At 51.3% G+C, this 27,274-nt stretch overlaps 7 protein-coding genes across 7 annotated transcripts; 2 read left to right on the plus strand and 5 right to left on the minus strand.

Annotated features, from left to right (window-relative positions):
* Positions 1–789: 789 nt before the first annotated feature.
* BCR38DRAFT_343198 (Alpha/Beta hydrolase protein) lies at positions 790–1,866 on the plus strand (the record flags this gene model as incomplete). Its single annotated transcript, XM_040856009.1, has 1 exon — positions 790–1,866. The coding sequence occupies one exon, from the start codon at positions 790–792 to the stop codon at positions 1,864–1,866; it is 1,077 nt and encodes a 358-aa protein (XP_040715622.1).
* Positions 1,867–3,332: 1,466 nt separating this feature from the next.
* BCR38DRAFT_343061 (P-loop containing nucleoside triphosphate hydrolase protein) lies at positions 3,333–5,191 on the minus strand (the record flags this gene model as incomplete). The annotated part of the gene is made up of 5 exons (XM_040855995.1): positions 3,333–4,024; positions 4,074–4,671; positions 4,729–4,814; positions 4,889–4,910; positions 4,988–5,191. The coding sequence occupies 5 exons, from the start codon at positions 5,189–5,191 to the stop codon at positions 3,333–3,335; spliced, it is 1,602 nt and encodes a 533-aa protein (XP_040715623.1).
* An 806-nt stretch (positions 5,192–5,997) lies between these two features.
* BCR38DRAFT_485347 (triose-phosphate transporter) lies at positions 5,998–7,834 on the minus strand (the record flags this gene model as incomplete). The annotated part of the gene is made up of 2 exons (XM_040863868.1): positions 5,998–7,311; positions 7,379–7,834. The coding sequence occupies 2 exons, from the start codon at positions 7,832–7,834 to the stop codon at positions 5,998–6,000; spliced, it is 1,770 nt and encodes a 589-aa protein (XP_040715624.1).
* Positions 7,835–8,301: 467 nt separating this feature from the next.
* Positions 8,302–10,452, plus strand: BCR38DRAFT_474727 (uncharacterized protein). Its single transcript, XM_040862979.1, has 2 exons — positions 8,302–8,590; positions 8,645–10,452. Exons 1-2 carry the CDS (start codon positions 8,516–8,518, stop codon positions 10,367–10,369), a joined length of 1,800 nt encoding a protein of 599 aa, XP_040715625.1. The 5' UTR covers positions 8,302–8,515; the 3' UTR covers positions 10,370–10,452.
* Positions 10,453–16,847: 6,395 nt separating this feature from the next.
* BCR38DRAFT_310763 (uncharacterized protein) lies at positions 16,848–17,186 on the minus strand (the record flags this gene model as incomplete). The annotated part of the gene is made up of 1 exon (XM_040854653.1): positions 16,848–17,186. A coding segment is annotated over one exon (339 nt), but the record flags the coding sequence as incomplete, so codon positions are not given.
* Positions 17,187–20,635: 3,449 nt separating this feature from the next.
* BCR38DRAFT_524308 (uncharacterized protein) lies at positions 20,636–23,654 on the minus strand. Its single transcript, XM_040865290.1, has 6 exons — positions 23,444–23,654; positions 23,291–23,380; positions 23,191–23,223; positions 22,715–23,123; positions 21,558–22,665; positions 20,636–21,500 (listed from the first exon to the last, which is right to left on the minus strand). The coding sequence occupies exons 1-6, from the start codon at positions 23,595–23,597 to the stop codon at positions 20,817–20,819; spliced, it is 2,478 nt and encodes an 825-aa protein (XP_040715627.1). The 5' UTR covers positions 23,598–23,654; the 3' UTR covers positions 20,636–20,816.
* Positions 23,655–24,333: 679 nt separating this feature from the next.
* BCR38DRAFT_343638 (uncharacterized protein) lies at positions 24,334–25,850 on the minus strand (the record flags this gene model as incomplete). Its single annotated transcript, XM_040856050.1, has 3 exons — positions 24,334–25,524; positions 25,576–25,725; positions 25,776–25,850. Coding segments are annotated over 3 exons (1,416 nt in total), but the record flags the coding sequence as incomplete, so codon positions are not given.
* Between the last annotated feature and the right edge of the window lie 1,424 nt (positions 25,851–27,274).

A 27,274-nucleotide genomic window follows, 5' to 3' on the forward strand; every position in this document is an offset into this window, starting at 1 on the left:
TGCTTGTCTGGTGTTTGGAGTGGGTTATACTCTCGTTCCCAGTGGGGGAGAGCAGTCCGCTCATATGAGGACTCCCATGAGATTCGACGTAGATCTACCTTGTCACGAGACTCGACGCACAGAGAATAAAGACGGAACTCTTCAAAGCCTTCGCGGTACTACAAGGGTACCAAAACTCCAGCTGCCGGCGTGCCAATCATGACCGGTATGAACATCTCAATTCGGCCCTACACGATCCCAGACCTAAACGTGCCCAGCTTCACAGAACTTACCAGAGCGGTGTTGAGAAAACACCTCACACTTTTAACTACTACGTATAAGAGCGAATAACGATGGGAACATTGTGTAGAAAATCAGTCAAGCCGGGTGGACTCGTGGATATCTTGATGTCCTGAGAGACTAAGTGATTCAACCGCGAAAGATGGGAGGGATTCATAAATGGGTTGGCACTTGGCACCGCCGGAGTATTCAGAAAAGACCGTGTGCCTGGCCTACTCGCCCCTTTGTAAGCCTCGCCTCAAACCGGCGAGTAGGCCGGGCTTATTAATCATCGCGTCTGGTCGTACCATGGTACCATGCATCGACCGCACATGTCTCGGTGCCGCGCGTTGCATAGTGGTGCCATTCACGAACTGGTTTTCGAGGACCTCGGGCGCCCCACGAACAGCCTAGGCTTGAGTAAATAAAGCGGGTCGACGCCGTCAACTAATAAGAAGTAGACGACGACGACTCAGAGCTCCCTCCCTCGTGCTCTCACAAATCCCTACCAAATCATCATCCAATATCGCGATGACTTCCCTTTCTGAACACGTCGTTACCTACGGCAATGACAAGAAAATCCTCTACTACGCGGCGGGCCCCCTCCAGGGCCCCCTATTAATCTTCGTGCACGGCTGGCCCGCTATCGCAAAGACCTGGATCCACCAACTGACAGCCTTCTCAGCGCTAGGCTTCCGCGTCGTGGCCCCCGACATGCCAGGCTACGGCGGCTCGACATCCAACAAGGTCATCGAGGACTACTGCCAAGAGTCCATCGTGGAGGGCATGGTGGCCTTGCTCGCCGACACAGGCCGCGACGACGCCGTCTGGATCGGCCACGACTGGGGTTCCGGCTGTGTCTGGAGCTTCGTCGCTCACTACCCCGAGAAATGCCGCGCCGTGGCCAGTTTGAGTGTGCCGTACCGCTGTGTCGAGCTCGGTCTCGAGGAGCTCCTTAAGTGGTCTAATCGCGAGATCTACCCCGAGGACAAGTACCCGCACGCCCAGTGGGGGTACCAGGCCTTCTACGAGCAGGACTTCGAGAAGGCGACGGCCTGGTTCGACAGTGGAGTAGCCGGCTTCATGAAATTCATTTTTGCCAAACGGCCGCTTCCGCAGCTGGGGCAACCGTCGGGGACGGCCAGGACGGTGCTGGACGGCGGCTGGTTCGGCGGCCCGGAAAAGTCGCCTACGCCCCCGGCGGAAGCGGCGTTTGACAATGCTGAGTTTATCGCCTCGGACGAGCTGATGGATGACGTTATCAAGGCTATGAAGAAGACGGGGTTCTTTGGCGCGGATGCGTATTATGCCAACCATAAGCGCAATCGTGCGTACAACACGGCCGAGCATGTGAACCCCGTGCTGGAGATGCCCGTGTTATACATCGAGGGCAAGTTCGACGCCATCTGCGACACGGCTGTTTCGAGCTTCGCTACGCCCCAGCAGAAGTACTGTAAGAAGTTGACTTCTACCAGCATTGATTGCGGGCACTGGATTCAGATGGAGAAGCCGGCTGAGGTGAACGCAGCATTGGCGAGGTGGTTGGCCACGGAGGTCAAGGAGTATTGGCCTGGTTTTTGGAAGAATGGGTTTGTGAAGAACTATTAAGGGCGCATGCAGAGCTTACCAGATGAAAGCGCCTCTATCCAGAACAAATTGGGCCTAAGAAGGAGTCTTGATGAGCAATTGAAAGCAAAATATTTCCAACAACACGTGTTTGAGTTCTTGTGATGATACAGGTAATATGCTCATCAGTCACTTCTGATTTCTGAGTGATAGAAGTCTGATAAACTGGTTGACTGCTTCTTCTCTGTAGGATGCAAGGTTGGGGAGTTCGTATGGATAGGGGTGCATGAGACTGACGAGTCTTTCTGACCAAACCTGTGAGAGCCGTTGAAATTCACAAGCACACATTCTCTACACAGCGACCCTGGGCCGTCTGTCTAGTACAGCCCTCCATTGAACACAACATGACTGATACAAGAGGGAAAAAAACAACAACATCCGGAAACCATGGTGAGGGTTTCACGTTCCCACTTCCATCACTCAACACCGCTAACCTGCTGTCCGGGGCTATAGCACACCGGCCTCCTACTTCCGGCTCATTCACCTCAGTCATCAATTCCACCTCTCCCTCCAGTTCTCTCACTGGCCTGCGCATCATCCTCGACGTAACACTCCAAGCCCTATTATATCCACTCATCCTCCTTACCACCCTTCTTCGATATACGTGCCTTTCTCGTCGAAAGAGCATAGTGGAGGGTATCGATCACCATCTTCGGCTTCCACCTCTGCGGAGGTATCGCTGTCATCTGGGTCGTCCATTTCGGGCATCTCTCCGTGTCTCGCTGATTCTGCCTGTCGATCGGACTGTTCAATAAGGCAAGTGGAACCAATAATATGAAGTGACATGGACGCAACCGGGAGACAGAGAGGCGCGCCGTATACGTCTTCTAGAACTGACAGCAGACTCACGGGGGTGAAAATTCGGTCTGCGTAGAAGGGGGAGTTAGAAAGGAACCCACAATCTACATGACTGGTAACGACGCAAAAATACAATACTGCCACTTTCTCTACGGCTACTTGCAACTACCATGATACATGTTCCAAACAAACCGAGTCAGCGTTCAGCCGGACTAGGCGGAAAGGGGCATGGATGGATGGAAGTGGTCCTGAGCGTTTTCGCGAGCATTTGTGATTCTTGCGAATAGTAGACCCTGTTATATTTGTCCCGCCATTATGTGCTCAAGGACACGTGAACCAGCAACTTTCTGCATTGCTGCGCAGTCCATGATCATTCACAACCCGCAGATAATCTTGGCCCCTTTTATCCTGATGTTAATACCAACACGCAAAGGTCATGGACGCATTCAACCAGAACCACATCGCAAATATTCAAGACGAACTGAGGTGGATTTCGTGATATACAGCTTACAAAAGGAACTCAATTGATGAGCTAGGAAAGAAGACCTGAATCATCTCTGCTCTCCTTTTCTAGATATACACAGGTCACCACCTTTCACCCTCAACGTAGTAGCGACGCTCTATTTAACAACCCGGCTTCTGCTACGCAATTATTGCTTCTCCAACTCAGCCAGGATCTTCTCACCCTTCTCGCGAGCCGATGCGAAGTCACCAACCATGTAGAAAGCACCCTCGGGCATGTCATCACCCTCACCGCTCAGGATGGCCTTGAACGAGGTGATGGTGTCCTTCAGGTCGACCAACTTACCCTCGATACCAGTGAAAACCTGAGCGACAGTGAAAGGCTGGCTCAGGAAACGCTGGATCTTACGGGCACGCTCAACAGTAAGCTTGTCGGCTTCCGACAATTCGTCCATACCCAGAATGGCGATGATGTCCTGGAGAGACTTGTATTCCTGGAGAATCTGTTGAACACGGGTGGCGGTGTCGTAGTGGTCCTGACCGACGACACGGGGGTCCAGCATACGCGACTTGGAGTCAAGAGGATCGACGGCGGGGTAGATACCCAACTCAGAGATACCACGGGACAAGACAGTGGTGGCATCCAGATGGGCGAAGGTAGTGGCCGGGGCGGGATCAGTCAAATCATCAGCAGGGACGTAGACGGCCTGGACGGAGGTAATGGAGCCCTTCTTGGTGGTGGTAATACGCTCTTGCATTTGACCCATGTCAATGGCGAGAGTGGGTTGGTAACCGACGGCAGAGGGGATACGACCGAGCAGAGCAGACACCTCAGAACCGGCTTGGGTGAAGCGGAAAATGTTGTCGATGAAGAGAAGCACTGCCACACGTTAACTCCAGTCAAATATGGGCGCTTCGAAAATACATACCGTCTTGACCCTCCTCGTCACGGAAGTACTCAGCGACGGTGAGACCGGTAAGAGCAACACGGGCACGGGCACCCGGGGGCTCGTTCATCTGACCGAAGACCAGGGCGACCTTGGACTCGCCGTCGAGTTGAATGACGGAAGTCTCCTGCATTTCGTGGTACAGATCGTTACCCTCACGGGTACGCTCACCGACACCAGTGAAGACAGAGTAACCACCGTGGGCCTTGGCGATGTTGTTGATAAGCTCCTGAATGAACACAGTCTTGCCGACACCGGCACCACCGAAGAGACCAATCTTGCCACCACGAGCATAGGGAGCGAGCAGGTCGACAACCTTGATACCAGTAACGAGAATTTCAGCGCTGGTGGACTGGTCGATGAACGGAGGAGGGTCGGCGTGGATGGGCAGAGTCTTCTCAGACTTGATGGGACCGCGCTCGTCAATGGGGTCACCAGTGACGTTCATAATACGGCCTAGCGTTGCATGGCCGACAGGAATTGTGATGGGGGCGCCAGTGTCGGCAGCCTTGGCGCCACGGGTGAGACCTTCAGTACCGTCCATGGCAATGCAGCGGACGACGTTCTCACCAAGATGTTGCTAGAAGCTGTCAGTAGGCAAGCGCGAGTCAATGTCGTTCTGTGTGGTGAAGCTTACCGCGACTTCCAGGACGAGCTTCTGACCGTTGTTGGTCGTCTCGAGGGCGTTCAGAATAGGCGGCAGTTTTTGGCCGTCAAACTTGACTGGAGCAATGTGTTAGTTGAGCTTCCGAGAGAGTTGCTAAAGCTCCGTTGAGACTCGTGTCGACTTTACTAACCATCCACAACGGCACCGATGACCTGTTTTTGCCTCATGTTAGCTCGGGTCCATTCACCCGGAGGACCAGGTTTTCGGGCCAGCTCTGAATTGAACTCACCTGGTAGATCTTGCCATCACCGACACCCTGTGTGCTTGCAAACCGGCTGTTGACGAATTGTGATCGGAAGGCAGTTGGCCTCACAGCGCGGCGCGAGCCGGCTGTGAAGGTCGGGCGAGCCGCTCGAGCGAAGGAAGAAATGCCGCTGTTGAGGGAAAACACGCTATGGTTAGCCCAATTGAACCCAATTGGCGGCGATGCCATCAAAAAGGTCCGTCAGCGGGGGTCTACATACCTCTTAAACATCTTGAAGAGATGACGAGCGACGTTTGAGGATGGAGTGGAGGTGGTGATGAAGTTTTTGGGGGGAGAGGGAATCGGGAGAGACAATGGATGAGGTTGCTCGAAAATGCTCAACCCAAACTTTGCCGAAGCTCGAGCCACGTGACGTGCAAGCTGGAACCTGCTCTCAATTTGGAAAATTGGTATCTGTTTGTTGCATGAGGTCGTTGAAGTGCATGAGCTAAGTGTGACGACTTCGGCGGAAATCGGACTTCGTTTTGAAAGGACTATTATGCATTTAAAGAGCTTAGGTATTCACATTTTTACGGGGAAGCAACGCAACAGCGCGGCGCTTTCCACGCTCTCCAGAGTCCTCCCATTACCATGGCTCGAATCATGAAAGTCTAATGTTTAGTGCTTTCTGTTCTAAAAGTTCATGGAAATGGTATCCAAACGTCTATCATACCCTTAACAAGCACACACGCCATCCCCATGCAGGCAAACATTCGTATTTGACAGTTGCAGTGCAGGATGCTCATACGTATGGACAAATCAAAATGAGATCCCCCTAACTCCAGTCCGCTTTATGTCGTGTTGGCAAGCCCGCCTGGGTTTCTCAAATCTATCTCCTTGAAGGCCATCCTCATCACCTTCCAGGTGCCGGCCTTCTGTGAGTGATCGTACCCCGTCCCTCTACAAAAAATAAATGTATCAAGGCCGTGTATGCTGAGCTGTGCTTTCTGTGAAACCTCACGGAAATTCAATGCGCCCCGTCATGTCAAGTGTCTTCAGTTGACACGCTGGGCTCGTTGCATCTTATCCTCAAGCCTCCAAGTGTCTTCTTGTCGCGTACCGGGCGCCAACCAAGCGGCACTGCTGTTTCCTCTCTGCCTACCAGGGCCTGCTTGGTCGTTCTTCTTTGAATCTTCGCTCCCGCTATTAGCGAGTGATGAATGCCCACTTGTATAAATATGAAGATTCGGGGCTGCTGACACAGTCATCGGACTCTCGAAGATAGGCGCCCCATTGGTTTGTGCAAACGCTCCCTGGGTGTTAAGCGGGAGCAAGGGCTGGCCAACCGCACTCTGGCTCAACAGGCGGGCGCGTCGGTCTGCCTTATTGCTCTCACTCGTACGATCGTATAAGTACAACCCGACAAATGTGAGGGCAATTCCTACGGCTTGAATCCTCGTGGTCGTATTACGGAACCACACAATCGCCACAACGATAACGAAGACGCGCTTAATAAGGGACGCGACCGAGTATGTGACGGGGGAGACAAGTGATAGAAGGATAAATGCCAGTATGTTCTGTCCAAAATGGAAAGTGCCGTTAAACAAGAACTCGAGGAATAACCGCCCATGACCCATGGTATTCGGATTGCCAGTAAGATCCAAGGAGCCGTCGCTATACATATCGCGTAGCAGTCCAAGGCCATCGCTCCAGAACCAGATAGGCACTGTAAGCACAAATGCCATCCCTGATGAGTAGCACAGCAAGTTGAGCTTGTCGAGCTTTCGAGATTTAGCCGAAAGACCATCAGCCTCGGCTCTGGCCGCCTCGTTGAAGAGTTGCTTGGAAAATATGTTCTGCGTCACGAATATCACCGTCGCCAAAAGCGCGTATATCAGGCCCAAGAGTTCGCCTCCAAAAGTACGATTTCCCGAACACGCCAGCATCACGCCAAGGGTTAGGGGTATGAGCGAGAAGTACGTCGCCGTTGGATATTTGATATTGAAGATGAATCGGTATGCGAGGACAGTAAAGAGCGGAGACAATCCCTTGACAGTATGCACCAGTGACACTGGTATCTTCGAGGTCGCCGTGGAGCTTAGCAGATGGCCGCCAATCTGGAAAGCGGCCAAGGGCAGAGTAGTCATAACGACGTCGCGCGATGGATAACGAATGGGATGCCTCAGCGCAGGTATCGACATTCGCAGGCTCGGGAAGACGGAGGCGAGCCATGATGACGCTAAACAGTAAAAAGCGACGAGAAAGAATTGGATTAACGTCAACGTGGCAGGCTTGTCGAAGGCGTTCAGGATAGACTTGGATGACGTGTTTGTTAAAGCGGAAGATGCGTACCACAAAACACAGAGTATCTACAGGTACAACGTGTCAGCAGCGGTATATGCAGAGGGGTGACAAACTCCAAGTTCTACGACATACAATAAGTTTCGCTGACACGGGGGCACGCAGAGCGCCCGCGATCTCATGGGCATTCTGACTGACGCTTCCGTTCCTGTCTCTAATGGTTCGAAAGGCCTCGCCGATGCTCTTCTGCTTCTCATGATCGGGCGCACCGCCGCGAACTTGCGATGGAACAGCCGACCGTCCCAGCTGTCCCCATTGCACGCCTCTCGTCTGGTCTTTCTTTGGCTGCCAGCGATCTGCGAATGGAGACAGCCCTCGATTAAGGCCGTTGCTGTTCCCATAGCCATTCAGACCCAGCCCCACGGGACTGGCAGACGTTAGGCCGTTGCTGAAGGGCGGCGCATCGATATTGTTGAAATCGGGAAATTTCTCGAGCCCTGAATCGACGCTACCATCGGCGGCTGACTTAGTTGTTGATCGCGACACCGAGGGGTCCCGAGAGTAAGATCCGGAGGTAGTGGAGTGAGGCATCGCGGGGAGCTCGGTTGATGTGATGGAGGGTGGTTGTTGAACGAGTGACGAACTTCTTCGCAAAGAAGCAGAAAGTCTCTTGGAGGAGCTTCACTGAATCATTGCTGTGGTACCTGCTGCTGACGCTAGGTAAGATGAATAGGTTCCCTTGGGCTGTGGGTCATTGAAATCTGAGACGAATAAATCCAGTCAAAGAAATGTCATGCAGCTTCACCAAAAGAAAATATCCGCAGTTGAGTCGAGTCGGTGGCAATGGTTAAATGGATAGGATAGGCAGTAGTAGTAAGGTGTATGTAATTTAATTGCAACACTTGCATCAGTATGAGCCCTGTCACTTCGAGCATAGCGGAGTTTCCTTGGCCGCGTCGTCCAGACACCCCTGCGAATCGCAGTTTGCGCGACGCCAACCATTGACATAAGCTTAGAGCACGGGCCAATAGAGCAACAACTAACTGACTGACTTTACTTTTTTAGAACGCCAGTTCAGACCTCATCAGCCTCGTCATTTCGAAGGCGCGTTGACTTCTTCGTGGGTTTCTTTGAAGTCCAGACATCTGCAACTCTTCTCACAGTCGCGTACTTCCCCGCGGATGCGCCAAGGGTTTTTCGCGTCTCGAAATCATATATCCCGATCATTTCGGTGCTGTGAACAAGAGGCCGACTGCCTCTGCAGCTGTCGCCATGGCTACATCACAGATGACCAAGAATCAAAAGCGACGAGCGAAGAAGAAGGCCGAAAAGCAGGCCAAAGTAGAGGTCTGTATTTGCTCTGATGCTGTTCCCGCTTGCGCGCCTACTGATACGCGATAGGAACCTGCCAAAACCGAGGAGACACCTGAAGTCCAGCAGAACGGCGAGGGCACCGATAAGCCACCAGCGAATGGCGAGGCAAACGACTCATCAGAACTCGATCTAAAGAAAGAGCAAACTTCAGGCAAGAAGGCTGAGCGCGATGGTCCCGTGTTGCAAGAGTTCGACTTTGACGATGATGACCCGGCCTTCTCCATGTACAAGGACATCTTCTCAAAGTTCGGCGCATCTGGAGACGACGACGTTGCCAAAGAAGCCAATGCAGGCAACACGGGAGAGGTCTTCTTCGATGATGACGATGACATACCCGATGAGGTCGACGAGTCGGGGCCGCCAAAGCTCTCCAAGAAGAAGCGCAAAATGCTCAACAAGCTTTCCATCGCCGAACTGAAGGCACTTGTCAAAAAACCCGAAGTCGTGGAATGGCATGACACATCATCATCAGACCCGAGGTTATTGGTTCAGATCAAAGCACAACGAAACGTCGTCCCCGTACCTTCTCACTGGTCCCTCAAGCGCGAATATCTTTCTTCGAAAAGGGGTATCGAGAAGGCGGCTTTCAAGCTGCCCAAGTTCATTGCAGATACCGGTATCGCTGAGATGCGAGACGCCGTCCTCGAGAAGCAAGCAGAACAGACTTTGAAGCAGAAACAACGAGAACGGGTGGCACCCAAGATGGGCAAACTTGATATCGACTATCAGCGACTCTACGACGCATTCTTCCGATTCCAGGATAAGCCGACATTAACACGCTTCGGTGAAGTGTACTACGAGGGCAAAGAGTATGAGACTGACCTGAGGCATCTGCGTGCGGGCGAACTGAGCGAAACCCTGAAAGAGGCTCTCAGCATACCTCCAGGGGCTCCTCCGCCGTGGCTGATAAACCAACAGCGATTTGGTCCTCCACCGTCTTACCCATCTATCCGCATTCCTGGTCTTAATGCGCCTATTCCGCCAGGTGCACAATGGGGGTTCAATCCGGGCTGCTACGGCAAGCCGCCGGTGGATGAGTACAACCGACCTCTTTTTGGTGGTGACATTTTTGGTATCATGCAACCTACTCAAGGAGCGCATCCCTCGGGCGAGCCTGTCGAACGGACTTTGTGGGGCGAGCTGCAACCACCCGAGGAGGAGTCTGAAGAGGAAGAAGACGAGGATGACGAGGAAGAAGAAGAGGAAGATGTTGGTGCCGGCCTGGAGACCCCGTCGGGTATGGAAACACCCGGTGGTCTTGCCAGCAGCGTGCCGACGGAATACGGCACTCAAACCGAGTCGGTGGCTGGTGAGTTCGACCTCCGCAAGAACAGACGCGGATACGAGACCGAAGAGTCGACACATCCCCGTGCCGCTTACACAGTCATTCCGGAACGGCAAGCGAGAGCAGAGGGCTTCTTTGGAAGCGACCGAGTGTACGATCTCAGTAAAGGGGGTGCCCAGGGTGATATGCGTATTCTGGGGCAAGATGAGGATAGAGGCCAAAAGAGAAAGAAGCCCGGCGATGTCGATGTGGCCCTGGACCCAGATGCGCTCATGAGCGGCGATGGCCTAAGTAAAGATGAGGTGCGAAGAAGATTCGAGGAGCGCAGTAAGGAAGAAGGTCCTGGTGCACAGTGGAGGCGCGAAGAGGGCCTTGATGAGATGATTGCTAGTGAGAGTCGCAAGCGTCTCAAGAGGGACGAGGAGAAGCGCGACGAGAGGAAAAAGGGCAGCAAGTATAAGTTTTAAGGGGCCATAATATTTGCGGCGTTAAGTTGGGATATTGTACTGCAAGGTAAATAAGATGTATAAAAGAGCTATTGCATTCAACCATCAGTTTCATATGTGCCCGGCTTGTGAGATACGATCTAATAATGGCATACAACAGTTTGATGGATGTCTGATGAGCTGGGTCTTCTAAGTTACCCAACTTCAGCAAGCAACTGTGTACTAAGTTGACATTGAATACAAGTAGGAGTCGTTACGGCATCGCCTACAGTATTTGCTTTCCAGCTTCCATTCTAATTAGCGAATCATATATCTGATATAGTGCTTTTAAAGGCAAAATCGGGCATAAGCACCGACCACTGCCCTTGTTTGATAATCTCGGCCTCCCACAAGACCCAGACGTTTTGGCCTTGAAATCCAAACCGAAGACTGAAGTTAGCCGAATCTCATTGAGAACATCGATCTGATGAGCTTCCATCCGTATCATCATGAACTCTGCGCGTATTACATAGTGACAGAGCGAAAGAGAGGACTCACCTTCTAACTTTCAAGGCTTGACGCAGAGAACATAAGGAAGTTCTCTTCAGATCGGTCTTCATCCAATATCTACCTGCTTACCCCCCCCTTTTGTCTCGCCTCTGAAATGAAAGTCCTTACCAAAGGAATGGACAAGACACGACAGGCAACTCTTCCCTATCATCAGTATCGTTCTAATCTCGTTCGGTCATTGCGACATAACTATCGAGCCTGAAGTCGTATCTATCTATATGTTAACCATTCTTCTCTGATAAATTATTCAGCATTATGTAGTCTACTGCCAGATTCGGTAACCTCTCAGGAACAAAACAACATTTCTTGAAGGCTTGTAGTGGTAAACGGAACAACAAGGCTTATTGGGTTCTTTAATAATAAGCTAGTTAATGAAAGCGAATTCTTAAAATAATGGGTTCCCATTGCAGGCTTACAACTTACTCCTTGCATTGTGGGCAAAGATTTCTTGGCTACTGCATTTCGTTTTAAATCAACTCTCATGTCCAAATCAGCGATGGTGGCGTCTTATGGCTCTTGTAGGCGCTTACGCACCACGACACAAGCTTGTAAATATTGGGCATTAGTTGCTTCAACTCCGCAAGTAGATTGAGCCATCGCTTCGCCGTGCTTAGCTCAGGCGCAAGAAGTGTATGGCACTTTTATTGATATGCCTTGTTATTATTGAAGGATTTCTCCTAGACTCCCAGACCGTAAATAATGGTAAAGGCATCCAAATAATACACATGAGAACTGTTGTCTGTTTGGTGAGCCATTTATAGCACACTTAATAGCACCGTTGATGAGTTCCTACCAAAGCAGCAATAAATTCAACACGATGAACTCCCTGTAACCATTGAAATTGACGTGTCCCCTCTTATGCGACTAGCTTGCAGTTAGAGCTAAGTAAAATCCACCAAGAACTGTGAGATCATTTCACAACAGGGTCGCTATGAAGTCGCTTCTCAGCTGACATGGGGACTTCATTTCCCAGTCATGCCTTAGTCTGGAAGTCTCTTTGATTCTGGGGCTTTGTTTCTCCCCAGATTGTGAGACAGAGGACCGGGAAGTGATATCTGGGCGTAACCTGGCATACTGGAGGTACCCGGTTCTGTACTAGAAGTCCGTCAAACTTAATGAACCTAAAGGCTTCAGTTTAGCAGATCTCAAATCCATCCACAACGAGGAACGACCCGGCCTTGTCAACTAAACGCCGCAAAACCAGTACACTAGCTGTATGTTCTTCCTCTTAAATATCGTGATATTTCTTACAAGGGCGATTGGACTAAGTGAATTTTAAGATTTCACCGTCTCGTAAAGTTCAGTATTGGTCATGAAGAACCGACTAGCCTTATTATTATTATTATTATTATTAAATACGCCGTAGGCTCGAAGCCCCCGGTACCTCTACTAGTACTCCCGTATGTCAAACCGTGCCCTAATGGCTGGACTAAATACATACGCTGCGTCGTCGGTTCGCCCTATTGGCGACTGCGTTGCGTTCACTACCATACTACGTTGGTTCTCAACCTACCAACAAAGTCCCCCCTGAGAAGATCGATGCTATCTGGGCCTTGAAGCTGTCCGACCCGTCCCTAGCAGCCATCTTACAATAGTCCCACTAACTACTGGTTCTCCTGTTGCCGTTGCGAGGTCTCTGCGAGAGTATAGTGGCCGTGGTGCGATGGCGGCCCGTAATCGTTCCCTCGGTCCTTCCAACAGCCCGCAAAAGAGGATTACGTGCTCTGCCGTCTCAGGGGCGTCGCCACAGCGGCATAGCGGCGATTACACGCCAAAAGCCCCTGTCTTGAATAAGAAGGCTGCTAGTCCTATTTTTTCCGTCCTGATCTGGCACAGCGTAGACGCCTCCAGTCGGTTCAGGCCGAAATACTTGCCCCCTTTCGGTATCTGCATCGAAGGGCCCTCCGGTTCCTCAGCAATGGCGCGTCGCTGGCGATCGTGATGCTCTGCTCCGGTGAGCCATCTCTTCCTCCAGTGTCCGAAGAGGGCAGCCGGGACCTCCTTTTCCTCACTCATCCACTCGGAGCCCCGGGCCTCCTTCTCCATAGTGTACCCTGCCGGTCGGAGTAGCTGCGACGCCTGCTTCCTCTTCGCCGGCCTATCCTGCCGGAGTATATGTGACGCTTTAGCGCTCGCGCTGCGAAGCAGATTTCTCTTCCCGCTAAGTCGTAGCCGTTCTTCAAACTTAGCAGCCCGGGCACTAAGATAGAGGTCTAGTGGCGGGATTGCTGCTTCTGCTTCCAGGTGGCGAACCGGCGTCCTCACTTATAGTATGCCACGCAGTCGCCCCGAAGGCGATCGCGCTACGGATAACCACCGTATATAACAGCCTCGCCCGTATAAGATCGCAGCCCCACGACATATTGACTAGCTTTGTCAGGGCTAGCTTTTGAGTTGCCATTTTTGTTTTAACACGCTCAACATGGGCGTGCCACGTCAGTTTGCGGTCGAACCAGACTCCTAGGAACCTGGCTGAGACTACCGGCGACACTGTGGCGTCCCCAAGGCGAATACTTTGCGGCAAGGGCTCTCGGGCCCTAGTAAAGTGCATTAGCTCACTCTTGTCAGGAGCGAACTCCATCCCGTGCCTCACTGCCCACCGCTGACACGTAGCCCATGCGCTCTCCAACCGGCGGCAGGTCGTGTCTGGATCGGTGCCGACGCTTAGCAGGTTCGTGTCGTCCGCGAACCCGACTACTAAAAGTAGTGGATGCTGCTCCGCTAGCTCCTCGTACAGCGTTGAAATGTATAATATAAACAGTATCGGGGATAGCGGTGACCCCTGGGGGACGCCAGCTCGTAGGGGGATTGGCTCTGACTCCTTGCCATCGAACCGGAGGCGTACCGTTCTATCCTCCACGAAGCTGCGTACCCACTCCTGAACCCACTCCGGGTAGCCTTTCCGGGCTAATATGGAAATCAGCCGTCTGTAATTGACCGTATCGAATGCCCCCTTGATGTCTAGCTGTAGCAGCGAGGCGATGCCCCCGCGTCTCCACGCCGTATAGACCACGTCCTCAACTATACGTATTGCCAGTTCGGTGGACCTCCCAGCGCGGTTACCCATTTGGCCGTTTGGTAGTAGGCCGGCCGCCTCAGCTACTTTGGTGATACGCTGGCTCATCGCCGTCTCTATTACCTTCCCTACCGTGCTAAGCAGGGCAATGGGGCGCCAGCCGCCAGGGGTCTGCTTCTGAGCTGTCGTTTTATTAGGCTTAGGGATAACAACCACCCTCGCTGAGCGGAAGCGCTCCGGGTAGTACCCCAGCCTAAAGCTAGCTGTTGCCAGATCCGCTAGGATCTCCCATAGGGGTTCACCGCAGGCCTTTAGCAGGCCAGTGGGGATCAGGTCGTCGCCGGGAGCCTTCCGAGCAGCCGTTCCTTTGATGATAGACTCGATATCCATTGTGGTCACCTCCCTAGGGACGTTCAGCTCTGGTCTCGTCTGTAATAGGCCGCGATCGAGGTCCGATAGATCTATACACGGGTCTGGGAAGAACCTCTCAGCTAGTAATTTTGCCTTCTCATCATGTGTACGTGCCGTAAGCGTGTTGCCGGCGTCCCTCCGGAGATCTGGCAAGCCGTGGGCCTCAGGGGGGGCCCAGCTCCGTAGCCTAGCCCACCTCTGCAGTGCCCACAGGCTTTTGTGATCCTTCGCCGTCCCCTCGAGCTTCTCGTGCCAGCTACGCGTCTGCGCTTCAGATATTATAACAAATTCACGTGTACTAAGTGCTCCGATAGGCTTGTTAGCGACATCAGAGAGGCCCAGGTGAGTGAAAGCTCCATCTATAGTATCCTAGTAGAGCTGACATTATGTGTGAAGCCACTTAAGTATGGCCAGCATATTCGTCAGCTTGGCACAGGGGAGAGTCAGGAAGCACTGCAACTTGGGCAGCAGCATGTAAGTGCTTGAGTCTCTTGCTTAGAAAATTGCACGAATCTGTAGTTTTAAAAAAACCTGGATCAGGACGGAAAAAATAGGACTAGCAGCCTTCTTATTCAAGACAGGGGCTTTTGGCGTGTACTCGCCGCTATGCCGCTGTGGCGACGCCCCTGAGACGGCAGAGCACGTAATCCTCTTTTGCGGGCTGTTGGAAGGACCGAGGGAACGATTACGGGCCGCTATCGCACCACGGCCACTATACTCTCACAGAGACCTCGCAACGGCAACAGGAGAACCAGTAGTTAGTGGGACTATTGTAAGGTGGCTGCTAGGGACGGGTCGGACAGCTTCAAGGCCCAGATAGCATCGATCTTCTCAGGGGGGACTTTGTTGGTAGGTTGAGAACCAACGCAGTATGGTAGTGAACGCAACGCAGTCGCCAATAGGGCGAACCGACGACGCAGCGTATGTATTTAGTCCAGCCATTAGGGCACGGTTTGACATACGGGAGTACTAGTAGAGGTACCGGGGGCTTCGAGCCTACGGCGTATTTAATAATAATATAATATCTATATAATATATAACCGAGAACATATATCCCCCGATATGCAGACAAATCCGGCAGGATTCGTTCTCAGAACCGCATTTTCCCATACACAACGGTCGAAATTGTCGAAAATCGAAATGTTCTATAAAGGCATTTCCACTATTTGGTGTATGGATGTAACTCAACCCCTTCACAATGGCCAAGTGGGGTGAGACATTCGCAGACAGTCTTTCAAGGGCTGCGCTTGATCACCAGTGACTCGTGAGGGCCTTTACTGTAATAATTAAGGAACACTGCCATCGTAGTTCCCGATCATAGTCTCTTCAATAGCCCCTTTTTCGACAACAGGCAGCACGCAATCATGTCAAGATCTCGATATTTGCTCGAAGATATCGTGTTGCCGCGCTGGCTTGCATGAAGATCAGACAGCATCCAACTTCCCCTTGAAGTAGAAAAGAACTCCACAGGCCCTTTTGGAACGTTGTGCGTTGCCCTGTGACCGTGTGAAGGACTCTCAGATTCGTCACCCTTTTTGAGATAATCCAGTCAACTAAACCTCCGGGAGGTGGAATCAGAGCAAAGCCACACAATTTGTAAAACGACAGGTCCATCGCGACCAGCGAGATATAGAATTTCTTTTACGAAGGGTAGTCAGCAACCTTCACAGCACGGCTTGATTGACTGTACACTCTCGATGAGCGGATTTGAACAGAGACTCAATTTCTCGCACAGCTCAATTCCGACAACAAAGAGTTAGCGGGATACTCGAGGCTCCAAGGCGTTTGCCCCTAATTGTCAGCCTAAAACTATGAGCGACTGCAGACGAAAGGTGGACTACCATCCATATCCCTGAAGGCTTGTGGCACAGCTGATTGGGATGGGCGAAATGGGCTAACCGGCTCAATGGAGATTTTCGCCCAGCTCATATCCGAGGCATTTATGGATCATTTGTAACATCCATTGCGAAGACGACGCTCGATGGGCAGCAATACCAATGTGAGTGAACAAAGTACTAAGAGTATATGCGACATCCTAACGCTACGTACATAGGTAACTCTGGTTGAATGCAAGGTTTTGAGTCTCTACTACGACTTTCTTCAACTGCTCTTGCATAGCTTCTATATTAGAAAAACTTGAACTGTGATATAGAGAACGAAAAAATAGCCAGCAACCGCCAGCTTATAAATGCGATTCATAAATTAACACAGCACCGAGAGCCGTCGACCTTGAGCACCTCCAACCACCTGGCGCGCTCAGTATCTATGCCGATCCCCACTCCTCCTCGAACCCCTATCTCTGCTCCCCTCCTCATCATAAACCCAGTCCTCCACATCCCGCCAACTCCTCGCATCCGGATCAACCTCCCTCTTCCTCCCCCCTTCGGGCAAATCCCAATCCCAGCCCTTCTTCCGACCAGACGCGCTCCTGGGTCTCGTGATCACCTCCCTCTTCTCAATAATCTCTGCCTTCCCCCCACTCCCACCGCTTATATATCCTAGGCTCTCCCGACTCTGTGGTCTGAACTCCCTTTCCCACTTCTCCTGCTTAACTCTATCCTTCTCCCTGTTCAGCTCGAGCCGCTTCTCGACCGCATTCGCGCCGAGCGCTCCCACTGCAGCACCCACCACCGTGGAGATAAGCTGGGTGCGCTTTTGCGCTTCAGTTTGATGACCATTCCCTCCGTGACGACTCGTCGCCTCGCTCGCCTCGTGCGCAGCGAGACCGCCCACCAAAGCGCCCAGAACGCCGACGCCGAGCCCCGTCGTAGAATCAGTAAAAGTGTCCTTCACAGCATGACGGGCTCGGGAAATGGGACTGTGATCCCGCTCCTCGGAGTCATCGCGCTTGCCCCGGCCGTTATGGGATCTGGATCCGCGGCCGCGATACTCGACTGGTGGTCCGAGGGAGCGTGGGCGCGAGTGCGAGTCGGAGTGGACGTGTAGGTTGGATTGACTGGTGGTATATAAGGGACTTTGCGGTTCGTAGGTTAGTCGGGCTTGCGAATGCGACGTCGAGGGCGGGTAGTACTGTCTGTGCCCGGGGCTGGGGATGCGGACGTTGGAGGAGCTGCTGTAGAATGCGTCGGGTGGCGGGTAGGGCACTTGCGGAGGCGCGGTGCCGCCAGCGTATTGGTAATCGGGCGACCGATCTCTGTCGTTTCGCGACCGGCCGCGCGAGTAGCTGTCGTTGTAACGGGACATGTCGATCTGGTACGTTGCACGACCGTGTTGTAGATTTGGAGTTTTGAACTTCCAGACGTCGGTGTGTGCGACGGCTCGGTGTGCGACAGCAGAAATCCGTCGGTTGTCTGGTGTTCTAGGTTCTTGTCACAAGGTTGTCCTACTAATCGGAAGAGTGCCGACGCAGAGCGTGTGATACGAGATCTTCGAATTTCAAGAAGAGTGGGTAGGTTCCTGGAGATATCCCTTACATATGTCTCACGCAAATGCCCCAAAATCCAGACTCGTTGCCCGGCTCTTCTGTGGTCTGCTGAGTATCGGTCGAGGCTTGTGGAAATGTTCTCAGCCCCCTCAGCGGTCAAGTTTTCACTCCAAGCTCCAGTTTATCGAGTCTAAAACCACTGGCTTGGGCGCATCTTGAACTGCCGTCGGGAAACACAAGGCTAGGGGCGTAACAGCGGCAATGAGAGTGGAAAATTGACGACCGACAACTGCAAGCCGCAAAGGGACCTCCGGAAATGCCTCAAGGGCAGCTGACCATGACTTAAAGCCATTATTTGCCTTGCTCTGTGGAGATGGTGTGTGTCTCGTCTTGTAGCCCGATGGAACCGATAATTGGAGAGAGTGCTGCATGCTGCGCGCTGCTGTCGCTCTTGGCGGGGTATTCGCATGATGTCATGCGGGGTGTCGGCATCGCACCCAAATGGGTCTGCTGCAGATTCTGCGAGTAGACGTGGTCATGGCGACCTCGACCGTTTGCCATCAGAAGGTATCCCCGTCGACTGCACTGGATTGGGCAAGGTTACGAGTATCACTCGATGAAGTGCGTCGTGGGTGAATACGATTCCATGGTTCTGCCCGCATACACTATACGAAGTAACATCAACGGCTATGGCGCAGCAATGTCCAGGCTCTATAAATGTGGGGACTCAAATGATAGCTCGCGTAACCCTCTTCGATCACCACCCCCCATTATCCTACCGCGAAGCTATGAAAATGAACTCGAATTGGTCCGAATTTGTCGTAGAGCTGATAGTGGCCATTACCGAGGCGCTATGCTTAGTCCCCTTCAACGCGCTGCCCTAATTACTACTTTGAGGCTAGGACAAAGATAACGTACCGTCGTGTCGAATTTAACGTCATCGATCGGTTATTACTAAAGTACTTCAACGCTAGTTGCATTACTGCAGCTTTGATTCGTTAGCCTGCGGCGGTCGTCCTTCTAAACTAATACGTCGTAGTAAGTATTTCCTTTTCAGAGAATATGAAAAATAGAAATAAGAATATAACGAGTTAATAAATAGTCTACGTCACGGGGCTAGCCCACTTTGGGCTAATGTGGCGCTCGGGCCACATTCAATCCAGCGGCTCTAACTGCGGGTGCCTGTGAAGGTCAACCCTCGCAGACTCACTACAACCAGGTGACTTACAGCTGGAACACCTGCCATGGCAGTGCCAGATGGGAAGCCAATCATAACCCCTGCAGGAGCCCCGCCAAGCGTGGACGACTTAGTCGCGCTCCCTCAAACCTAAGTTGGTGATCTTCTTTCCTTCGCTCCTTAGAGTAGAATCTTCGTCGATAGCACCTAATCGAGGTCTCTACCAATGCGATGCAACCCAGGTCGTGACAGATACTATTTTACGGGGATGCTACACGTCTCAAGGATAACAGTTATCTTAAGTATATATATGTAACGAAACCTCTAATAGTCTAGCTGCGTAAACCACTAAAGAGTCTGTAAGGGTTTGTGCTAGTAAGTAAGTCCTGCTGCGGAGTCCTCAAGCAATAATATCGGGGTCTGACGTATGGAGTATAGTGCTTTGGGTAACTGAAGTATTCAAGTAGAGTAGTCGGGAATAGAGTCGTCAAGGCAGTTTGCCTCACCAATGGGTTAGATTGATGCTTAGATTGATGACTGAAGTAGAGACTGTCTATCTATGAAATGCCTGGGAGTCCTGTTCCTTATATACCCATCTCTCCTTCACTGATCCCCATTTGGATATGTTGGTTGTCCAACATATCCAACATATCCACCCCTGTAGGTCACGTGACCTGTCGGTCCTTTCCTTCCTCCGATGCGGGGTCCCGTGATCCTAGCGTCTGTATCCACCTGGCCTGCCGACGGGCCTGTAATGTTGGTTCAGGGCCAACGGTCCGTAACAATATAGGTCTGTTAAAAGGGGTGCCTGAGTTAGACTAAAAAAAGTAGTCTTGATGTTCAAGGCTTCAAGACTATACTGTCAAAGACGTGGATAACAGTACCGGGCGACCTGATTAAGCGGCTAATCACTATATTAGAGCGCCGGCTTCCCGCGGTCAAAGGGCCCGCGGCTAGTATACAAGATACTAATCTCTTCACGCTAGGCTTCATTGGAACTCTATTTTGTGTGCACATCGCTTATATTCATGGAGAAATGGCCAAGTGGCAGTTGTAGTGCCCTGAAGTAGTGTGATGTTTTAGCGGGGCAGTCCCTAGACTTTTGGAATATAACTTCGCTGCAGGGACCATGCTGCCATACCCCCCACCCCCGGACCTGTAAAAGACGGGAAGAAAAAGCGACCACTGTAACGAAGACCTATACCAATTACGACCAGTTCACCCCTGGCGCTTTTCGTTTTCGGTCACGACAACGCTCAACTCTATTCCGCTATGGTTGCATACTGACTTCATTCTCCATTGAAGCCGAGACGGCAACGAGCACACCTAGAAAGAAGAGTGATGGGGGTTCAGAGTTCACCGCGAAAAGGACGTCGTGATGCGTCTAGATGAATCCTTTCATATTGATCTGCCTGAAATACTATGTACATAAGTCCTACAAACGTCTGAGTGTGTGTCCTTGGACTGTCCGAACTCGATTCCGCGAATGCGAGAAGCTGGGAGTGCTTCAATGCCGTATATCATTGACCAAGCTGCAACAGGGAGCTAACAAAAAGAAGAAATTGACGCCACATCAACGCCAATTCACGGCTCAAGCAGTTCTGATGAGGCATGCTTGGATTATTCCATTTTGGCACAACCAGCATACATTAGGAAATGCCGGGAGCCAGCTTGCTCTCAAAACTAAATATGCTTTGGCTGAAACGAAACCAACAACAATGCCAAATGGCTCCGTACGGGAAAATAGTGTGAAAGGAAATGCAATGTGAGAGGTTACCCATACCGGACTATGACCGCTTAGCCACAGCACCCAGGTATATATCTGGACATAGAGTATAGCAAGCATGCCGATGTCTACGAGGAAAGATTGCCGACAAGCCAGGCTCAAAAGCAATCTGGAAATGCCCGCAAGAGAAGATGAGGACACGATCTAATTCTTGTACGCCCACTTCTCTTGAGGAGCAACATACTCATGTGGAACGGCCTTCATGCCATAGCTCGGGTCGTCCTTTGCGACCTCGCTCTTGCTATGGTTGGTACTCTTAGCGTATGAGGTAGTCCGCGACGACTTCTGCTCCCGAATGGCCTTCTCGCGTTCAATGATAACCTTGAAGAACTGCGACACTTCCGCGAGCGAGATGTGCAGCGCATCAGGGCTGTCGATGAGCTGGAGGAGTGCCTGGGCGTCGAGGATCTGCTTCGCGATGACGGGGTCGGGCTGGCAGAGGGTGCGCACGCGCATGGCACGGGCGTTCATCTTCATGGCGTGGAGCAGGCCCGCGACGACGACATCGTTGATCTGGTAGCTGGTTGTGAATCGGAACATGTCGGCGTGGAGCGCGATGAGGTCAATTTGGGTCTCGAGGTCATAGCGGAAGCCGATGACCTTGGGACGGCCATGCTGCGCCCAGTTATCGGCGATTTTCTTGAGCTTGTTGGGGTCGAGACGGCCGCCGTTCAGTTGAGCCTTGATGTAGGAATCGATGGCATTGCTCAAGATGAACTCGAGCTCGCAGTAAAGCAAGCTTTGCTCACGGGGGTCCAAAGAGATGTTGACGCGTTCAACGGCGGCTCGACTTCTTGATCTGGCGGGCTTGAAATCTGCCTTCTCAGCCTAGGATTGTCGGTCAGTTCGAACGCGGGTGGATGTACGATGGTCGCAATTACTTACAAGCTCACGGGCATACTTCTTGATGCCGTCGATGAATCGTGTAGGCTTCTGGTGCTCTGTCTTGCTCCCTCCGATAGCAGTGTCATGAAGCCAGCCATGGTCACCAAACAGTGTCTTGGATGCTTTTCTGGTGTGTCTGTCATCACCCATGATCCAGGGGGTCAGCGGGGTGAAAGGCGTCACCTGCGGTTCGGCCACGATGTCGTTCATGGTGGCAGACTTAGGAATCCCTTGGAAGCTTTGGGAACGCTGCGTGTCTGGTGGCGGGACATAGACCGAATCGGGCAATTGAACTTGCTTGTCGCGACGGTCAATGACGCTCGTGGAACGAGCAGGACCACCCGAAGTGGCAGTCACAGGTGTATTGTTTTCCTTCCAATGTTTGTATGCCTTCAGAACATTGACGCGCTTGCCTGGGTTCGACCGCTTGATGATATGAAGAGGGCTGATGGAAGGGGTTCCGTCACGAGGATTGCGGGGAGTCTCATCCGTGTACACCGAAGATGATCCGTCTTCATTGACACTCCTGAGCTCTGCCTCTGCTGGAGTCATGGGAACATGAACAGCTTGGACCTGCTTGCGTTGGGTCACCATTTCCCCATATCTGCGAGCATCACTGAGATCCAGGGGTGTAGGGCGTCGCTTTTCTCGTGACTCGCGAGAAGGTGGGAGAGCAGGCTTTGATGGTGCTTTTTGAGGCGATCTGGATCGCGCCTTCTTGGGAGATGGGGATCGACCACCATGTCTGATCAGGTCGGAGAAAGTGGTGATGTGGCTCTCCTGTCGCGCGTGGCCTCGACCGTGGTTCTCTTGTCGTTTCTGGTCTTCCTTGCCCTGAGAAGCAGTGGATGGATCCTCACTAGCTCCAAACTGGACATTGAAATCAAACTTGTGTTGGGGTCGTCCACGCCCCTGGATGGAATTATTCTCATTTTCTCGCTGAGGCCGCAATTGCGACGACGTGCTGTCGTTTTTCGCGTGCGTAAGGCCGCGTGAGTTATTGATTGCGTTCCTCTGATGCGGATTGGGCTGTAGAGGCTCAAATCCTGGTGCATATTTTGCTTGGTCTGGTTCCTTTTCAGGACTTCCCTTCTCCTGTGTAGAGAACCTAGAGCTGTCAGCAACCTAGCGCAAGACGAGATTATACGAAAACTGACATGTTGGTAACTTGGGAAATCTGCACGTCGGTCAGTCTGGGATGGATGTTTACGTCCTTTCTCTTAAGCTTGTGTTCAGGCGGAGGCGAGAGGATGCGAGTTGGCCTGGTGACATGAACGAAAGCTCCTTTGAGTGGGTTTGATGTTGAGGATGATTTTCCAAAAGGCGTAGATGTGTTTCTCAAGTGATGCGATGCAATAGTGTTGGCAGACTTTTGCGGACTAGATTTCATCTCTTGAATTGTTTCTAGGTGATTGAATGTGGTAGCAGACTGAGGAGTTGGCAAATTGAGCTGGCCAGACCTGGGAGATTGCCAGTCTGTGAAAGGACTGACAAGCTCAGGATCCTCGTATCTTTCTGGTTCAGTGCCTTTAAGCCAGCCCACGATTTTTCCGATGGGTATTGTTTCTGTGCAAAACGCGTTAAAATGTGAACGCGTCACAACAGTCGTTAGGAAGGCAGGAGCATTACTCACCCGAACATTCGGGGATACCAATACATTCATTTCCTAGGTTACCATGGGCATTGTGAGTACATTAAAGAAATTCTTCGTGTCATGAAGTTCAGCTACGTACGGTTTTTAGGACTCAATGTATCTTGTCTTTGATGAGGAGGTCCATGCCAGCCAACAGTATTACCACTGCTAGCGAAGCATATTAGATCATCTAGGAAAGGTCAGTCAGGCACTTCCCAGAATATTGTGAAAATATTGATGATTGGCAACTGACCTGGAGATAACGCGTCTTCTGGAAATTTGGGTGCTTTGTAACCACCACTCCAGCTGTTCCGCCGCCCTTCAATATTCTCCTCGTAATGTCTTATAAATTTCTCCACTGCTGAGCCGTGGGTGATGGACGCTTCTTGGATCTCAATACTCGACATATTGTATTCCTGTGGGGGCGTACCAGCCTTGCAATCAGTTATCGTCGACTCGGCTTCTACTGGCTCTGGGGTTGATACAGTTTCGTCTCGAGCAGCTCCGCTTGTCCTAGTAAGAGAATATCGAGGTTTTATTGTATATCTATCGCAACCTAAATATACCTGTTAGGGTACATGGGCAAAATCTCGGAGAGTTGAGCCAAAGTTGTTCACAGCACACCTGATCCCGCCATTCTCGGCTTAACATTTCCCCCTTCATATTCCCATTGCAGATCTGCATTCGAATCACCGGAGCGTAACCGCTCAGTCGTAACCCCTTGAGACACCCCACAAAGACGTGGGCCAGGATTTCTTACTTCGCAAATAACGGGTCGTTGGGATATCAGAGAGACTCGCCTTGCGTCCTTCATGCATTCATAGCAACCAACATTGTCACTCTCCGTTTCCACATCATAGTCGGAGCCAGAGGTCTCATTGGATTCGTGCGATCTTGTATGGGCAGGACACATTCGATGTGGCCGATTTAGATCAGATATAGAAGGCAGGCGCCGTAATGTTGGTGGGGACAGTTGTACAATTGTGGTTTTTCGGTTTGCGGACGGCGTGGATCTTGCAGCATCGCCTTTTGGGATAACGAACTCTACATTCTCGAAAAGCAGCGAGCCTTGCTGGCGCAGTCCGGATCTTCGTACTGCATTAGTCGAGGCCCCTATGAGGCATAGGACGTATGACGAAAACATTACCTATCTGGAGCGACATCACTCGCTCGACATGACGCGATGTTCGGCTGGCTCTTTCGGGAAAGGGGTGAGGAAACCGGCGAGGACATGCCAGAATGTTTGTCAAGCATTATATTATCGCCGCTAGGATTTGTTGCCACCACTTCATCGATTGTTGCCCTGGGCTCCCTTATCAACAAATCCATGTCCCAATCGAGTCCAAAACGAAAGCTTCTTCTCTTCGAATCCACACTCGAATATACTTTCGATCTGGAGTCGCAATGGGATTCTTCGCTCCTGGTTCTGTTTTCGTTTCGCGGGGTTTCAGGCTCATGTCTAGCATGATTAGTTGCGGGTTCATCAGCGTGACCGCGAGATGCCCACTGGTAGTCAAGTCCTCCGTCATAACCAAGTTGAGGCGTGAATGGGCCACGGAAGTGCCACGTCGACTCCTTCTCCAGAAAACCAGAATTTGCAGCTTCAACAAGCATATCAGTTGCTTTCAAGTCGGCAGTTGGCATCTGACTTATGGGAAGGTATGGCGGCAATGACTCCCCTTCCTCCACGAGTAGATACTTCCTCGCGAAGATTGCGTTGGGAACTTGACCATCTGGAAGTGGGACTGGAATCTCTCCTGACCCTGTTCGCAAGTCTTTCAGCCCAGAACCAGAGTCAACCAAGAGTGCACTTGGTATCCAACTACGTCGTCTCTGCTTGGGACAAGGTTCCTCTTTTTTCTGTTTACCGAGTTTTTCCACAAGCTTGCCGAGTAAGCTGTATCTTGACAATGACCCGCGGGGCTTGCCATCTGGATTTGAGGTGCCCTTTGAATCTGAAGTGTCCTGTATTGTTGATTCACTGTGACGAGTTGAAGATGACACGGAAATTTCTCTCTCGTCAACCAGTCTGCCCATGTTGCTGCATTGCGTTCTCCACTGCATCTCATGGAATTCCTTCGGGTTGGGGGTGTTCAGTGGCAACGTGCCCCCATTCCTAGAGGATACATAGAAGGTGTTGTCTATCAACCATGCCTTTCGGTTACGTATGCAACTACGATCAGCTGACAGTCTATCCCCAGATACTGATGAGTCTGAAAGCACAAATGTGTATCGTTCTGGATGCTCGGCTCGCCAAAGTGTGAGCCTGCTGGTAGGAATGATAGATGAAGTGATCGTTGTCATATGTGGAACGTGTGGAAGTTCAAAATCGTTCTGGGCCAAAGTCAGCATCAATGACTGGTTTGCCTGTATGCATATGCATACATATCTACTCATGTGGTCATGCCTCCAACGCTGAAAAGCGGCTCCAGGATCATCAGTATGTTCACAGTCAATCTCGATCATCTCATACAGCACGCCGCCTGCGAGGTCTAAATTCTCATCACCAAGATGTTCACGTAGGATGAGGAATATCTACGCCAAGTTAGTCATAAGGCGTCTATACAACGGTGATGAGCACTCACCTGCTGGACTCCATCTTTATACTGATAGTTTCTCGGGATGTGTGCGCAGTATCGGACAAGCACGTTGCGACATTCTGGGCCAAGTTGAGTTATTACTGTTCTTTGCACCGTTTCTTATAGACTCTTGGTGCCGACTCACTCTCTTCATCATAGCCACTTCGTGAAAGATGGAGATGACTGGGTTGTTTTGGATCGCCCTCGAAAGTATGGACGTCGCTGACGGAATCATTGTTAACTTGGCTAATGGAGTGTCGTAAGGGGGACGACACAGCCCGAGCACGCCTCGTGCGAAAGACTTCTGGAATCATGGTGTTCTCCTGGAACGTTTCAGATCGACAGGCCTCGAGGCTAAAGCACAGCGCGGCCCGTCGGCCTTTGGGCTGATATCGAACCTAACACCACAAGCAAAGGTTAACTACTCTCGGCCTTGTTGTCTAGGAAAATTCGTGTCAATCTGTCAAGCATTGAGGTCAAGACCTTATTTTCCCATCTGTCCGGCGGGGTTTATGTTCCTCGTGCCTTCCCTTGCGACTTATAGATACCAACGCACCTTCCGGTGAAGGACTGCGCTTTCCATTTTGTTCAACCTATCTCAAGCTCCTCAGGTTCATGTTATTTTTACTTAATGGACAGAACTCTTGTGCGGATGCAGAAGCACTCGGCATCAAGACTGAGCAGGAACCTGCTGACTTTAAGCAATCATCTAAACGATTGGCACGCGAATTTGTCAGAGACGTCCAATTTTCAATATATCATGGGGAGGTGTTGACACACTTTGCCCTGGCCAACAAATAAAGGTCGTGCGAGCTTCGTTTTCTTAATTTAAGGGTGCCGATGACATGAGCATGTGTCAGCTAGCCTTTTTGTGCCATGATTTCTAAGGCCAGATTCGCCCCTTTTCTAACTGATATAGCAAGTGCTTCTAAGAGCTTTCTCAATTATTCCCGAGAAACTTTGAACCACTCAATCCTGTATTGCGACAACAACCACTGCCTGGCATGGTCGTTCCGTCCCTGCAAAGGCAACCATTGTATTATATTCCTATACTGCTAAATCTGAAGTGAACTGGTGGGGAAGGGGGGGTAGGGGGGATTTCCTTTGCACGTCAAGATTGCAACATCACTTACTATTGTTTTCTGTCATCACCTGGGCGCCTTCAGACATTCTATTCTTCCGTAATTGGAACTTGCAAGTTCTTGATGTTCCCTAAATGTGCCTTGATCTGAGGCCTATGAACCTCCCAAGAGTACGTCTTAAGGAACGGGATGGCCAAAAAGAAATGCACTTAATTAATAGATTCCTTCTAACAACGATTGATGGCGTGAATAGTGAGAAAACTTGGCGACGTTGAAATGGTCGTAGGACCAAGTCGGAGACAACGATGGACCGACACGCCAAGGATCAAGGTCCTCAGCATGTGGGCTATATCTGCTAGCATGCTAGGGCTACGGTAGGCCGACACAACAAAACCGACGACACCCTAAGAATCCCAGAAAAAA

The sequence above is a fragment of the Pseudomassariella vexata genome, assembly GCF_002105095.1.
Source record: "Pseudomassariella vexata strain CBS 129021 chromosome Unknown BCR38scaffold_7, whole genome shotgun sequence".
Classification (NCBI taxonomy): domain Eukaryota; kingdom Fungi; phylum Ascomycota; class Sordariomycetes; order Amphisphaeriales; family Pseudomassariaceae; genus Pseudomassariella; species Pseudomassariella vexata.